This window comes from Eucyclogobius newberryi, unplaced genomic scaffold (genome assembly GCF_026437365.1).
Source record: "Eucyclogobius newberryi isolate DKJ021-1_F unplaced genomic scaffold, fEucNew1.0.hap1 SCAF_15, whole genome shotgun sequence".
NCBI classification, from domain to species: Eukaryota; Metazoa; Chordata; class Actinopteri; order Gobiiformes; family Gobiidae; genus Eucyclogobius; species Eucyclogobius newberryi.
The window spans coordinates 22322163-22338395 of record NW_027315779.1 but is presented as its reverse complement, the minus strand read 5'-3'; the positions used below and the strand labels follow the sequence as shown (position 1 = coordinate 22338395).

General features: G+C 40.8%; 1 protein-coding gene across 1 annotated transcript in view; it reads left to right on the top strand.

The window, feature by feature from the left end:
• Positions 1-16233, top strand: part of arhgap32b (Rho GTPase activating protein 32b) — a 69528-nt gene that overhangs the window by 36272 nt on the left and 17023 nt on the right. The window contains exons 6-13 of the mRNA XM_072446780.1: positions 8528-8614; positions 10760-10897; positions 11379-11471; positions 11605-11727; positions 12038-12115; positions 12902-12983; positions 13971-14021; positions 14270-14344. Coding sequence (XP_072302881.1) covers positions 8528-8614; positions 10760-10897; positions 11379-11471; positions 11605-11727; positions 12038-12115; positions 12902-12983; positions 13971-14021; positions 14270-14344 — 727 coding nt within the window. The remainder of the gene's footprint in view (positions 1-8527; positions 8615-10759; positions 10898-11378; positions 11472-11604; positions 11728-12037; positions 12116-12901; positions 12984-13970; positions 14022-14269; positions 14345-16233) is intronic.

Below are 16233 nucleotides of genomic sequence, written 5' to 3'. Positions count from 1 at the left end.
AATTCCATGACTAAAAGCTGTTTTTTTTTTTTTTTTTTTTTTTCTTGTGTCATATCTAAAAAACTCTCTGGACCTTTAAAAGTCTGTTCTTAAATCAAGTGGTTATAAACAAATCCATGAGTTTTTCCTAAAGAAAGAAAATTACATCTGGAAGGCCAGAATGGCCCTTGCTCTAGTGAATCGCAATTGCAGAATTAAAAATTGTCCTGTCATGTTGAACAACATACTGGTAATTTATTGAGCTGGAAAGTTTATATTTAGTGATGATTCAGACACTGGCTTTGGTTAGCACTAGTCCTGACGGAAAAAGGGAAAGTCTTGCTTCTATTCAACTGTTTATATCCATGTCAGGTCACTCAACATTTCTGGCTCTTTCATTTGAAAATGCTGTACTGACAATAGCTCTCAGGCCTGTAATTCAAGTTCTCCACCACCGCACATTTGAAAAGAACTATGGAAAGAATAAGGCTTAATGATGAGCTGTGCCATCACACACAATCAGCCTGTCAGTACATTCCTCTGCCTAGAGCCAACAATTTGAATATAAAAGCGTTTGAAATAAATGTATCCGGTGCAGAACATTTTTATCACAACACAATAAAGCAGGTAATTGCACAAACCTATTCTTCTATTCATAACGAGAAATTATTCTTCGTACTGAAAACCTGAAACCCTCTTCATGGAACATCACCTGATTGCTGTTAATCGTGCTATTATTAACACCAGCACGCACTCAAACTGACAAAACATTTCATTTTTTAGTTTTGTGGTAGTTCAACCATCAGTGGATGAGGATATCAGGAATGGGGATTCATCAATCTTCTCTTTGAACTGGAATCCAGAAAATGTTTGGAACACCTGAGAATTCTGACATGGTTGTTGCACTTTCACCGCTTTGTGCAAAAAGATTGATGTTTTGGGGTATAGTTTTTCTTGATTGATGCTGTTCGTGATGGGTGACGTGCTGTAAACATGTTGAACCCATTTGCTTTAAGCCTACAAGCAGTAAAATGTTCTACCCCCTGTGCTACTCTTATCTTACCTTCAGATGTGAAGATTGGTACATGTACATGTTTTAAACTAGTCACCCAGGAATATTTGTTACATTTTTTGAATATGTTCAGTCTCACAGTTTGAAGCCACTCGGCCTTCGGACTCTGCTCTGCGTGGTGCCACTTGAATAGCCTCCATTTTTGCTTATACTAACACTTTCCACAGGCCACTGACTACTTGACAGACCCGCTGGGCTCATGCCACCAAAACAACTTTATTTTGACTTCACTGCTACTGTCCAGCTGATCCTATTAGGCTGCTTTTTGAATGGTTTAACCACTCTCAGCCATTTTGTCTCACTCTCTCATAATACGTTTGAAAGAGGTTTGTTAATGGGAAAGAACAAATCTGTTTAAAATCTGTCACAATCAATCATACTGACAGCAGAATGTGGACTTTTATACCTCAGATTGATTTCGTCTTATAATGGAGAAAAAGAAGTGAAACATACCAAAATATTGAGAGACTGCACTCGGCTCAGAGGCAAGTTCAAACATGAATGTTCCAACTGTATGTCACTTTATCCTTGACCTTGTTTAAAGTGGAGTGTTTCAGCAGGGCATGCACAGCCAAACTAACTGGTTGTACTAAAAATGCATCAGGACGGTGCACCTCTCCACAGACAATAGCCTTTGTGTGTTAACAGCTGTGTTGGAGTGCCACTGCTCTGCATCGCTCGACGGCGGTGCACTTTTAATGGCTGAGATTCTTGAATTGGAGCAGAGTTTTGCATCCATGCATGCGATGAAGAGTGACGGCTCCTCCTTGACCATTCTCCAAGCAACTCACTGTGAGCTTGAGCCTCGGAAGATGGCCAAAGTATGTTGTGTTTGGGCACCTCTCATACACCCACTCTTCCATCGCTTTGTCTTTCTCTCATCACGGCCTTTACCTCCGCCTCGTGAGCTGAGCATCGTGAAACAATATGCTCCGGCGGCCCACTCACCCCTCAGCGCACACAAAGGACCAGGGGAGAAGCAGGGAGATGAATTCCCTCCCCCGGCAGGACCCAATCCATCAAATGCAGCATTACGCCACAGACACATCTAGCCAGACACAAAGCATTTGATATTACACATTTGCTCCCACTAAACAACAACATTGTCCACTGCTGCGAAAATAAGACGTAACATTTTGATGATGCGATTGAGGAACTATTGTCACATGGTCGCTCTGAAAACCTTGTGAGCCAGCAATGATGTAACGGCTTGATTCATTCGCCCTTGTTAAACAAAAACAAAAGACAAGCCAAAGCAAAGGAAAAGAACCCACACTCTGTCCTTTAATTGTGTTAATTTAGACAGCCCGGAAAGATTAGAGGATCTTTGTTACACATTTTACTCAATTTACCTTTGTATGTATGCATTGGGAAATGTGCCGAGATGGGATAGTTAAAATGTGTTTGTGATACTATTACATTAGATACATTCAATACAGAAGCTTTTTTTATTTGCCCTTTAGGCCCAGAGACCATGATTATACTCTTGATTGCTAATGGATTATTCTTAGCATCATCATTTTGACCTTGCATTTGAGGAATATATTGCATCCTTTGTAATATGGTTATTGTTTTTGGTAAAAAACAAAAAGATTTGAGTAGTTCTGAACAATAACGTTTAAAAGTACATGATCAAAGTTTGATCTAAATCAAACAGCCATATGCTCAGTTTCAGTCCGCTTTAAAACCAGGAGAATTTCTGTCTGGACTAGAAATGGTTGTCATTTGTCATGTATTTTTACAACACTGATTTACGTCCTCTCCTGGTCCTCCACACATGATGGACTTTCTCTTCCTCTTCCTGCTCACCTGAGGGTTGTTGGGTAAAAGCATTTCGTGGGAACGTTGTTACTGCAGTGAAGCGCTGAAAGCTGGTTCTAAAAACTTGCCCTTCTGGCCTCTATAAACAGAACTAGGTCATTTTTGTTTGTTTTTTTCCGCCCAGAATTTTTCTTGTTAAAAAAATCCTGGACATTTACTGAATTCTGAAATGAAGTTGTTCAACTCTTGTGAGACTGACCACACACTGATGGTCCACAGTCCCAATAACCAGTTTTGCATTCATTGATAATTCTTTGCCCTTTGTTAGAAATCAATATGAGCTTCTCTCTCCACCCTCAGGCAGTGATGCATTGTCAGGCCACTCCCACCAAAACCACACCACTCGCCAATGCGTGGAGGCACCTCAACCCTACAGGAAGCAAATCTTAGCCTGTAATTGGATTTGTTTTGTGAACCTGCTCCAAGTCATGATCTCACCCCTTTACAACGGTCTGTCTGCGCGCTTAAATCCCATTGCTGCCCTCACTTCCCAGAGATCCATTTTTATAGCTTTAGTAATGATTTTAGAGAACTTCCTCCTTCAGCAGCTCCGGCTCTGCAGCAAAGCCCTGCAGGCATCCGCACACTCCAAGCACCTCTGGCTCGACAGAAAGACCAAAATATCAGCGAGAGCGCCATGTTACGGAAGAGCAACTTAACACACATTATCACCCAAGTGCTTTTCATTTCACTCAAGTGCAGTGTAAGTAGATGCGTGGTATTGATGCTCCTGATACGTTAATGTATCATTCAAATGCCTCGCTGGGAATGGAAATGGAGTCGAAAGTTCATATTGGTTCTGATGGGATCTTTAAATACAGTATAAATTGATTGTGTACTAAAGTTAATGGGCCTTTTTAATACTATCCTGTCGAAGATGAATCTACCAAGCTTCGATGTATAATAATGAGAGGTATTGCAACTCAAGGTAAACAAAATATTAAGTTCAATATTATTATTATTTTTTTAATACAAATCAGATTAATCTTCATGAGATAGAAACAAATTGATAGCAGCTTTGACAATTCTTTGCTATGACAACTGCCCTAAGAATGCTCTCTGGTCTTTAAAGAAGCAGCCATTGCCCAATGTTGGTGTGTGGTTAAGCCTCGGCCCCGCTGTAGAAGTCCTGTATTATGCAGCTCCGGTAAAGTCCAACTTGTTCCCGGAGACTGCTGCCACCGGTGTGACAAGTGTGTGAATGGGAGGAACAAGGCACATTGTGAAGCACTTTCGAGACTTAATAAGCTCAAAAAGCCAGTCCTTTCTCCATTTAGTTGATTTACTACCCTCCTATTGCACCTGAATGGTCTCCAGTGAATTGTAAGCGGTACTAAGCAGAAATCTACTACTATTGTAGATATAGTCAAAGCATTTTCTTTATCATTTCATATAACGGTTTTGTTTTCCACCTCAGCCTTATTCCATTCGATGAAAGGAAAATCTTCATGTGTTTTTTGGATGAAAAATACTATCCATAAATACTAGGGCTTCATGCCGGGTCCCATTTCCTGGACATCTCTTGACCTTCCCAGATGCGGTTTGCGATAAATCGGTCTGACCTGTGGGGGCCATAGCCGAGCGCAGAGCTGAATGAACTGGGTCATCATTAGATTACCATTTCATATTCATAAGCAGACCAGCAGCAGCATATGATTTGATGTCATCTTTTATTCAGTGTGATGATCAGATGTCCCAGCAAACCACAAAAGCCTTAGACATTCTGTAGAAAATACAAATGGTAAAATGTTTTGCTGTTGCATTAAAAGTAAAAATGTGTAAAGTGTCGTTAACCTCCACAGTAACGGGAGGAATTAAGTAACTGCAGCAGGTCACATTGCGGCCTCTCTGCTTCCCTTGGGTCACGCTGGCTGTTTGCTTTACCTTCCAAGCTCATCGCAAGGCTATTTAATACAACTTGTGTGGATGGTTCATGAAGTCATTACAGCTGATGCAACAGTTTAGGGTCTACAGTTTACTTTCCATTCATTTTTTTTTCATTTGAGGTATTTGGCTGCAACCTGAGAGCACTAGCTGTAGAGGAGAGGTTACTTATATTTTGGGGGACTGTATTTCTACTTTGCAAATGTGGTAGACAGGGCCAAATATCACTTCTCATTGAAGCATGTCAGAGTGAATCTTATGACTAATTTTAGGCAAGCATAGGGCTTCATTTGTCCATGTGAGGAAATTAATATTAAAGAGTTGTTTTGATTCTAGTTTTACACCAAACTGAAGAAGTATTCAAAATCTGCAATCATTTCATATTGATTTATCTTTTTTTCCCAAATGCAACGGGACACTGCCGTAAGCTTCAATAGGAGATCACGTGCAGAGTAAGCAAGTACTCAAAATCTCTGTCAGATCACTCTCAATTTTTCATTGTACATCAAATAACTAATTAGAGTTTCCAGGAGTGGACCTAATGCTGATTGATCTAGATTATTTTATAATAATAATTCTATATTCCACACGACCCATACGGCATCTTGTATAAAAAAAAAACATGTAAATTTTATTTTGAAAATGTTACCTTCTATAAAAGCAAAGCTCCAGCTCCTGGTAGAAAAATACATTGTGCTGTTGCCTGTTGATCAATATGAAACAAAAGACCAAAGACCAAAACAAACCACAGCTTTAAGATGTAAAAGTTGACGCACAACAGTGATTGTGAAATACTAACTAAAGTATTTCACAATCACTGTTATGCAGCAGAGCGATGATTCAATATTTAATATAAGTAACTGTCCATTTTAATGGTCATCTGTCATTCTGTCACCGTAGCTAAAGTGCTCATCATCCAACTTAAAGGTCATTCTGTAGTTGTGTCCTTGGACAAGACACTTTGCCTAATATGACTGTGGTGTCTCAGTGGTAAGTGGTGCTTAGAGAGGCCAATGGCATAGATTGGCATACTTTGTCTACCCCAGGGCAGCTGTGGCTACTGAAGTATGGGATGTGGGCATTTTGATCTGTTTAATATGAAATAATATCTGATCTGATTTATTATCAAATCTGATTAATTCATTGTGTAGTAACCAGATTTGTCCTTTGACTTAAGTCTTGCCTGCATATTAGCTCTACTGTCCCATAAACTGCTGCTCTCAGACTATATTGCCGCTTAGGAGCACCGCCCTTTCACATGGAAGCTAAATTAAACCCTCTCCCTCACTTTATTATATGTTTCTGATACCTCCTGCCCTTTCCCTCTGTTCCCTCTCACTCTGTCCATCCCTGCTCTTTGTCCCGAGAACGTACCAAACTGGAGAAATGGGGGGTAGAGGAGGAGAGAGGGGGGAGGGGTGGAACCAGCAGCCTGTCAGACAGTGGAGAGGAAGAAAAAAAGGGGTGAGAGAATAGCATGTGGCGGAAAGCAGACGCTAAGGTCGGTAAAGAAAGTGGTCTACAAGAGGAAAGGTCGTTAAGAGATTATTTGGATTTGTTCTGGATTTTAAAGGTACTTCTAAAAACAAGAAAACTCTGATGCAATTGAGCAAAATGGAGCAACGTGGAAGCTGTCCCATTGAGAAATCCTCCAATCCTGCACTTCTCATCTGCTAATGCTGCTGCTTCTGCTGATTTTGTCGTCCTATCACTTTGCCACTGGGAGGACCGTATGCTGTATACATGAAAAGAAAGTGGAGAGCTGACATTTCCATCCAGAGAGCAGATTGTGTCCCGGGTTGGCGGTTGAAGGAAACTGGACTCTGCGAGATGGGCTGTACGCTTTCACACTCGAGATAGCTCCTAAGGACAGGTGCTGAGGGGGCAAGGAGGGGGCAAAGCTTAGCCTTTTGCAAAGTGTACAAGCTATACCAAGCAGCCAGACTAAACTTTGCTGTAAGTATGAAGCACGTTTCTTTCTTTGTCATTCTGCAAAACGCACATGCACAATGCAGAGATTATCTTCCTGTAAGATTTATTTCATTCAGCAGACATGCAGCTATGGAATTCCCTCTTCAGTACATTGCTTTTTTCAGAGCAACTTAACATCTGTCTACGTCTGACTTCTAAACCACCATGAATGAGCTTTGGGTTTTAGTTTGGGATAGGGTTATCAGTGTAAACAAAATACTCCCAGACCACCCAGTTATATTCATATAATATTGCCAAAACGGACGGATAAGATTTAGTTTAGATGCACCTCTCAGAACATAACATTTAGAATTTTATTTTTCTTTCTTTTGCATTGCCTTCCCATTACCATTGTGTTTCTGCTACACTGCAGCGTTCTCTGTCTCTGCCTTTAGCTGTGTCCAGTGAAGCCGTAGTGGGCACATGATGAGTACTGCATGTTATAGTACACACACTGGGATGGAAAGTATATCTGGTATGCCACTAAGTTGAAGGTTACACAGCATGATTTCTTTATAAGTTGTAATTTGGTAAAACTACAGGCTAAAAACAGAAATGCTTGTGTTTGTCTTTCCATGTGCTGAAATAGTCGTCGGTCATGTATTTACCTTATGCAGCTGCCCGCCATAATAAAAGCATGAGATGTAGCTGCTGTAGCTAGTGTGGCATGGTGTGTGCCTATACTTCCATTGTCCCTTATATAATACTGTCTCTCGCTCCCACTTGCACCAGCTAAACCATTCAGCAGAGGTTTTGACACTCTTAAGTGCTTTTAAATTTTGGCATAAAATATTTCCACAAGGTTTTGAGGTTGGAGAACTGTTAATGAATAATGCAGTAAGGGTGTAATCCATCATTGCTTTGCATTAGATAGTATCTTCAGTGCTTCTGCCGTTTCATAAAAATGTACTGTATTTTCTTCCTCCTTCCCTACTGGCAGCAGCCCGAGCGTGAGCGAGGCATTAGGGAGATAAAGCTGACTTGGAGACATTACTCTGTCTGAAACTGTCACTCAAGTGGGACTTTAATCTTAAGTTTTTTTTAACACAATCTGACTATAAAAAACAACTGAATTGGTTATAACAACAACTTGTGAGCCAATTTGTACAGTTAAACAACACTGTGCACACACACACACACACACACACACTGATGTCCCTGCAAAGTTTCACCTGGATCCTTTAGTGCACTGTAGAGTGACAAAGGGAACTACTTTTACTGTAAACCAGACAAATAGTATGATACGTAGAGAAAAGGATCTACCTACTTTTCCGCTTCATCAAGCCATCTGCATTGCCTTTGTCAATACGTTTTCGGTGGGGAAAAAGTAGTTTGAGGTTTCTTGACATATCATTTGGCTGGTTGGAATTCTCAGATTTCCAAAAGCACCTGCCACCTGTGCCTTTTTCCATCAAGAAGTCAATTCTTCTCAGATCTGTTTAGAAGCAGGTGCGAGTTGTGCCAGTGTTTCCAGCTCCATCCTCGTTTCCTCATCTATATTTCATCCACATGTGGGCGGTCAGCAGTGCTCTTCTTGGAACTCCAATCCTACAATTTTTAAGTTTCTCTTTCTTTACTAATGAGACTAACTTGAAAAGTCAAGTTTTGTAAACCCACACAGTTCACATGTCCTCATGTCTTTGCAATAACACACAGGAAAGGGGTTTTGTATTTCCTTAATAAAGAAATAAGCCGTGCAAGAGGAACTGTTATAATTAGATGTTCTTTTTTTTTCTTCTCGAAAATTAAAACATGTTCTTTTATTATGAATCTAACCCTTGTATTGTTTGTTTTTTGCAGTTGACCCTTGGGGATGAACAGTGCGAAGTGACCCGTAACAGCCATGAATCCAAGGAGCTGGTCTACCTAGTTCATATTTACTGCCAGGTAAAATAGATTTTCTAGCACAAAAGTATATGTGCTAGAAAAATGTACATAAACGTGCATCCAACATCCCACTCATCTCATTGTTTTAACATTCCCAGAAATTCATTCTACTCATCCACTAAGGTAGTTGCTGTGCAAACTGTTTAGATATGCAGTGTTGTGTGCGGACTCAACTTTCAAACACCTTGCTACATTATTACTTATTACAAAAATCCAAGTTATGTGGCTATTTGGGACTGAAGTTAATAGTCATGGATGATTGCCAGGACGGTGTGGTGCTGAATGGAAAAAGAAAAGGAATTAGTTTGAGACTTTATAATTAAGGCTTCCTACAAAATATTTAGTTGAATATTTTTCATACACGTTATGCTCCACTGACGAGAAGTTATTTGTTTCTGTGATTATGTAATGTGATATATTAAAGCTGTTTGGATAAAATGGTGTATATATACTGGATATTTACATGTTGTCCATAGATTTGTCAAGTTTTCCGTAACCTCAGATCGTACATGCACCTCAGCTGGTGAAGCACTGAGTCTAATCTCCCCTAGTGGCATTTTTGATCAGGGTTTCATGCATTCCATTGCACCGATCATGTTTCCTTTGAGTGACTTTGGCAATGCCACAGTCGTCTCCCTCTCCACACTTGGCAGCACCTCTGTCTTGCAACCACTGGAAAATTGCTTAATGCAAACAGTCTCTTTTTAACCAGTCCAAAAAAACTGGCTTCGAGAAGGGAGATTTTGAGTATTAAACACAGAAAGTAGCACAGAAAGATTGAATCATTTCCACAGGCTCGGAGGGCCTAACTTGAGGCATCGTCTTAAAGTGGGACAGGGAGGCAGAGAAAGTTCCCCGTGACCACAGAGACCTCCCAGCGCTGTCTTCAGCCGCCGCGCTGATGGAACACTGCAGTACTACTCCAACACGTAGGCTTGTCACCATTGTACTTTTTTTTTATTTTTTATTATGTTATTGCTGCAGTAAAATATTCCGATCAACGTAAATCCTTTTTTAATGTACAATATTATTTTAAACAATAATAAACTTGAAGTCTGACTAATACATTTCAGAATAAATGCTGGGATATCTGACTTTATTATTGGAAACTAGTAAATGTATTTATCTTCCCTTCGAGCGAATACTGTAGACGCAGCATTTGCTTTTGGTTTTACTAGAGATTTAACATTGTATTATTAGATGTAAACTGGGCACAACGGTCTCATTTTGTCACAGTGCTCTAACTGAACTTTGGCAGCTCACTTATGTATACAGCGTCGGGGTTCACATCCAGGCCTTGACAGTTTGCAGAATGTCTCTACACTCTCCTCTGTTCATGTGGCAGGGGGCATGTGTCCTGTCAATTCAAGCTTTCATTCTTCGGGCCAGAACATCTTTAAAAGAAAACATTTTTTAGGTTTAATTTCTTGTCTTGCTGCACATGGAAAAAAGTTGCATTTGGATTTACCTTTTCATTAGGGGGCACCAGAGAACAATTCAAGCTCTAAATGAATTCAGAGAATTCTGTCTTTTTGGAAATGTGTTCATAGAGAGCCTGTAGTTTGTATTTATGTCATAATAAATCATTCTGTAATGACTGTTGCTTGGAAGGATAACGGTATTAATACTTGTCTGGTGAGACATTTCTTTAGAGGTGCTGTGGATCGGTTCGCCCAAATCCACTAGATGCATGTCGTTCAACTTCTAGTCTGTATTTAGATGTCACATCAATATGACTGAAGCTGGACAAACGTAGCTGGACAAACATTACTGCATGAACTACAGAACAGTCCTACATGTTCTCAGCTCACGTGTACCAACGTACACTTAAATTTCACATTTGTTTTCTTCTTTTATGGGGAAATGCAGCTCAGCTCGAGTTGAGACTTTAGCTTTTAATAAACGTTTATATTATATCATATTATGTTATATATCCATGGCCTATACAATGAACTCACCAGTTGGGATCGATTGCATGTAAACTCAGACAGTACTGGTCTTTTTAAGCGCAGTCCAATTTCTCTGCGTGTAAAGGTGTAGTGTCTTACAAGAATACAACTTCATTGTGAAATTCTAGCTGCACGTGACTGCCGCACGGAACAATCAGAAGCCGTTTCATTCATCCATCCTCTGTCATGTTTGTAGGGTCGAAGCTGGATTGTGAAGCGCAGCTATGAGGATTTCCGAGTCCTGGACAAACACCTGCACCTCTGCATCTACGACCGCCGCTTCTCACAGCTGCCCGAGTTACCACGACTGGAAAGCCTGACAGAGCAGTCAGAAGTAAGCAGTCCATCAAGATCATCATACAAGAGCAATTGTATTATGTAATATTAGATTTAATACAATGAATACACATCTGTTTATTATCACTCTCTGATTACCTCAGATCAATTTACACACTTTCTGTAAATGGCCTTTGTAGAATGCAACACTTGAACTTGTTTTTCAGTGTGTGAGATGAACACTGAAGTGGCCCAAACCTTTGTCCAAATGAGATCAAACAAATGTAGAGGTATAAAGTAAACTGGAAAAACCTGTTTGTCTCTGGGGACAATTGTGTGTGGAGAATAAAGCTTCACCAACTGCTTTAGCTCTAATGTAATCTGAGCTCAAATATGCCTGGCATCACCATTCCCCCTGGTTATTGACAGTTTGGAATAATCTGTCAACAAGACTGCATGAGGAGGATTGTAAAAACTGTGTGCTATACGGCTCATGACTTGGCTGGATGCAAAGACCCTATGTGCTGTCTTCTCTCTAGTCGGTTTCCCAGATGTTGTTGGCGTATCTCTCCCGGCTCTCAGCCATCGCTGACAACAAAATCAACTGTGGGCCAGCGCTCACATGGATGGAGGTGAGGCTTGGATTTAGAATAGTCCTATAGTTCACTAAATGACCTCATTATTATTTTTTTTTATCATTTTTATGTTAGAATAATATGTAATGACAGCAAGATAGTGAAATATGTTTATTGGTCTGTTTCCCAGGTCGACAATAAAGGGAACCACCTATTGGTCCATGAAGAGTCGTCTATCAACGTTCCAGCTATAGCCGCTGCTCACGTCATCAAGAGATACATCGCACAAGCCTCTGACGAGCTGTCTTTTGAGGTCAGAAAGCTCACATCACACAATCACATTGTTTGTTGTTTGTTCTCTTGTGCAAAGTACTAAAGAATTTAAGGGATTGAGGAGCTCAAGGCTCTGATAAGTGAAGATGGAAATGCTGAGATCTGGTTTTCCCATACAAATGTTGACTGTGAACTCAGCAGCCGAATAGGGTTACAGAAGAACTCTATGCAAATCACTTTGACTGCCAATCCTTACTAGAAAATGCTCCAGTTTCTGCAATCGGTGCTCCCAATAGATCATGTAGCATTTGTTAACTTGTGCTCTCTCCTCCCCGTGTTGCACGCTACAGGTGGGTGACATTGTGTCAGTGATTGACATGCCTCCTAAGGAAGACACCACATGGTGGAGGGGAAAACATGGATTTCAGGTGTGCATTTTGAAAAACTTCAATGAAAGAGAATAAACAAGGCTACCTAGTGTGGAAGAAGTTTTATTGTTTCTGATAGCAAAAGAGAAAGTCTTTATTGTAACAGAATTGCTTCTGTCATCTTTGAGGATTCCAATGGGGGCTATATTTATAGCTCATTAGACATTCTCTCTTCTGCCATTAAATGGGATCCTACTCAAATATTAAGACAAATCTTACTAGACAGGCAGACAATTGAGCTGAAATAGTGTGAACCCCATGTGACCTCTGGTGAGTTACAGCCCCAGCAGTTCTGTGTTTGTTTTGGCTTGTTGCCTACGCACAGCATTGCATGCTGGTAGTAACACTGCTCTTTCTGTGCCCGTCTGTTTCACACCAGTAATAGGTGTCCCTTTAAACCTCCTTCATTGAGACATTACATGCAAACACATGATATGTTCTTGATTGTATTAATTGCACTATTGTTTGGAAATCTGCAGTACCACTGCAGTCCAGTTGGGGGTGGTATCTAAGTGTTGGTGTGGACTCTGCAACATCTGGCTGCAGTTACTGTCAGCAGTACACTATCAAGTTTAAGTGTATGTTAAAATGTATAGGGAGCTACAGCGAGTTTCAACAGGAGGCGTGCAATGTTTAGTTGAAATAAATTCTTAATCATGTAGTTAAAAAATACATTAAATACTTTTGTCAAATGTCTGAGCTGTGGTCAATTCATCAAAGCATCCAAAATGTTATTGTGGAAGTCTGATTCCTCCTTCCCCGGTCCCTCCTTGTCTACTGTTGCAGGTCGGCTTCTTTCCCAGCGAGTGTGTGGAGCTCATAAATGACAAAGTGCCACAGTCCATGACCAACTCTGTGCCAAAACCAGGTATGGCGGCTCCTCAATCAGGACCAGGAAGTGTGTTTGACCTGATCGCTGATGGTGGTTGTGGATTTTATCTGTTGTGGTCAAAACATTAGATAAGAGTTTGAAAATGACTCCTGCTTTTATGTAGAGACTTTACAAGTGGTACTAGCTTTGCGTTTCTGTTTATCATCCCTTAATCGGCAGGTATTTACACGTGCAAGTTATGAATACACAAGTGATGTTCAATCCTTAACTGGCCTACAACACAAATGGTAGCAAATGAGTTTACTACGCCAAACCAACCGATGCGTGTATAGTTAAATATTTGTGCAGCTTATATGACTATGAGGTAAGAATGAGGTGTGCTTGAACTTTGAACTGACACTGAACCAGATGAAATTCCACTTCTATAGAAATAACTCGTCAAGTCATATTCTTTCACATACAAAACGTGATTCATACATTCTGACTCACTTTATAATGCGCACTTTTAACCAAAGAAATGTGTTTTGTAGTGGAGAAAATGATGAAAAGAAAGACTGTGACGCCAGATTAATAAGAGTTTGTTGTTGTTTGTTGGATGCCTGTAACTTTGGGTTCCCTCTGTGTGGCTCGCAGCACGTAACTTAACACAACAAAGCACTCTCCTGACCAAGGCCATGTGTCATTGTGCCCCGCTGCTGTCCATACATATGTTTTGCTATTACTGCTTTGTTTTGCCACTTTTTCTTGCATGCTATACAATTATATAGAATGAAAGCTGTTTGAGTATGTCTTAGTGTAATTATATTGTGTTAACTTGAAATGTACTTGCCTAAGTGTTTCAGATGCTCTGTTGCCTTTATCTCTATTACTAACGTTCTCTAGTAAAACTGTATTGTCTACAAAAGTGCACTGGTAAATGAAATGTGGTGCTAGTGTCCAGTGCCTCTGCATGTTTAACACCGCACGCACACAGTTTTCACATGTCTTTGATGGTTGCATCTGACTGTGACTCCTCTGCCTCAGCCAACCCCTGCTCTGGCCTGCAGCCTGCTTCTTGGAGTCTCTTCCCTCCCTGTGCGTGTTGGTATTACACACTTCATCCACCCACCCACTAACACATATACACTTTGCTACCTTGCTTCAACTTTTGAGTTACTGTATTAAGCTTTGAAGACACATCTGGCATAAACAAAATTGTGGTTTTATGAACGTATACATTTTGTGTTTGTAATTTCAAATGTTTTTCTCTTGGTTTTCCATGTGTTCCATCCATCTTCATTCATCCCTCCATCCATGTCCATTTTCCATGGTGCTGCATGCAGACTTGGAGATGGAGAGTGTTACACAGGACAGTACATGGGTGGCCGACCCATTAAACCACTACAGCATAAGTTCAGGTAGAGCAAAATAAACATTGTGGTGTCATATGCGCTAACCAAAACTTACTGTAACTTACTGAGTTTTTGTGACTGAGGCTTCAAACTTACTGAATGCATCGCAGCTCCAGCTCAGGGAGGGGTGGAGCCGCATCATCCAGGTGTGAGGGGGATCACACCGGCAAAGTGTCAGATCTGACAAGCAGCTGTCAACAAAAAGACATTACCATATTTTCCGGACTATAAGTCGCACCAGCCAAAACATGCATAATAGAGAAGAAAAAAACATATATGCGTCGCATTTTTTGGGGGGGGAATTTATTTGATAAAATCCAAGACCAAGAATAGACGTTTCATCTTGAAATGCAATTTAAAATAACAGATTAGAGAACATGGTGAATAGGTTTACGTATGCTAACTCCGGACGTAGAGGAAGTGCTGATTCCTCTTCTGCGTCGCTCGGAGCCTAGAGCGCCCTCTTGTGGTTGTCAGTGTGAAAATAATCAACATGTGAAATTTGAATTTGTTGACAGAGTGAAAATAACAATAATTAAAGGCGGTATGGACGATTTTTCTGCGATTTGAGAACTCAGGCGGAAGTGCGCATGCGCACTCCCCCGTGTGGACTGATACAACACACACGTGCGTTTGTTTATTAGCGCAACGGAGTGCATCGCATCTCTCGTCTCCCGTAGATTTCTGTCCACTTCTGCGTCAGCTCGAAATGCCTTTCTCCGTCTTCATTTTGCCCCGTACACTGAGGGAACTATATTATGATAGATCCATGCGCTTAGGCACACGGAAACGTGGGGACGAGCCTGACGCGGCTGCAGGTGAGCGATAGGTGCGTTTTATGACTGATACGTGGCAGGACAAATGATTTATCCACGCCACAAGGAAATATGATAAAAAATTTGCTGAAAAAAATCGTCCATACCACCTTTAATAATATCGCATACAAGTCGCTCCGGGGTATAAGTCGCCAAACTATGAAAAAAGGTGCAACTTATAGTCCAGAAAATACGGTATGTATTTTGAATTGACACAGAAATCATGCCACTAATAATCCTGAAGCCTCTGTGTGATGCATCCAGTGTTTGAGGTCTAACTTGTAAATACCTAGATATACATATTTATTTATTTATATAACATGTCTTTAGGTAGCAGCACTAATACGCTTTTTACATGTAAATAATGTAGTCAAGTATGTAATTGTTTGTATTTGTTATCCAACGTGTATTGACCAGTAATGTGTACAATATAAGAATGCCAGTCCCAAGTCTTCATTTGAAACTTACCCTAACAGCAAAGTCATCTGAAACTCTAATATGCAGATTAGACTGGCCCTGGAGGCAGAAGGGGAAAGTGGCAATGGGAGAGAAAATACAGAAAACACAAAAAATTTGATTAAGAAGGGGTGGGTCCAGTACTGTAAAGTGCATGGCACATCTGTTCGGCCCCTCCTGAAGGTGTATGCTAATGACTCGGGGTGACTTGGGTTCTTCCAGTGGCTCTCAAAGGAGCTGAATGCGGTGTCTGGTCCAGGGGCCGCTGTGTTTGTATGTGTCTGTTTGGGCCCCGCTCAAAGGCCACTGCAGGGGTGCTAGTGCTAGGTCCCCACTGCCCTTGATTTATTTAATCCTTCTACAATGAGGGGCCTGTAAACCCATCCATTGAGCGTTAAGCTTTGTCCTGCAACAGTAAGAATCTCTGTCTCCCTCTCCATGGCGACTGAAAGAGCACATTCCTGCAGGGAGCCACACAGCATTGGAAAAATCTGCCTTCTCTGCTCAGATCCACTCTTCTTACCACTGACCGCTTCACGGATAACTGATGGAAAGTGTTAGCATGCTGCAGTCAATGTTCCAGTCAAAATTTTAAAGAAGGCCAAGAAGAACCAGGGATAGAGC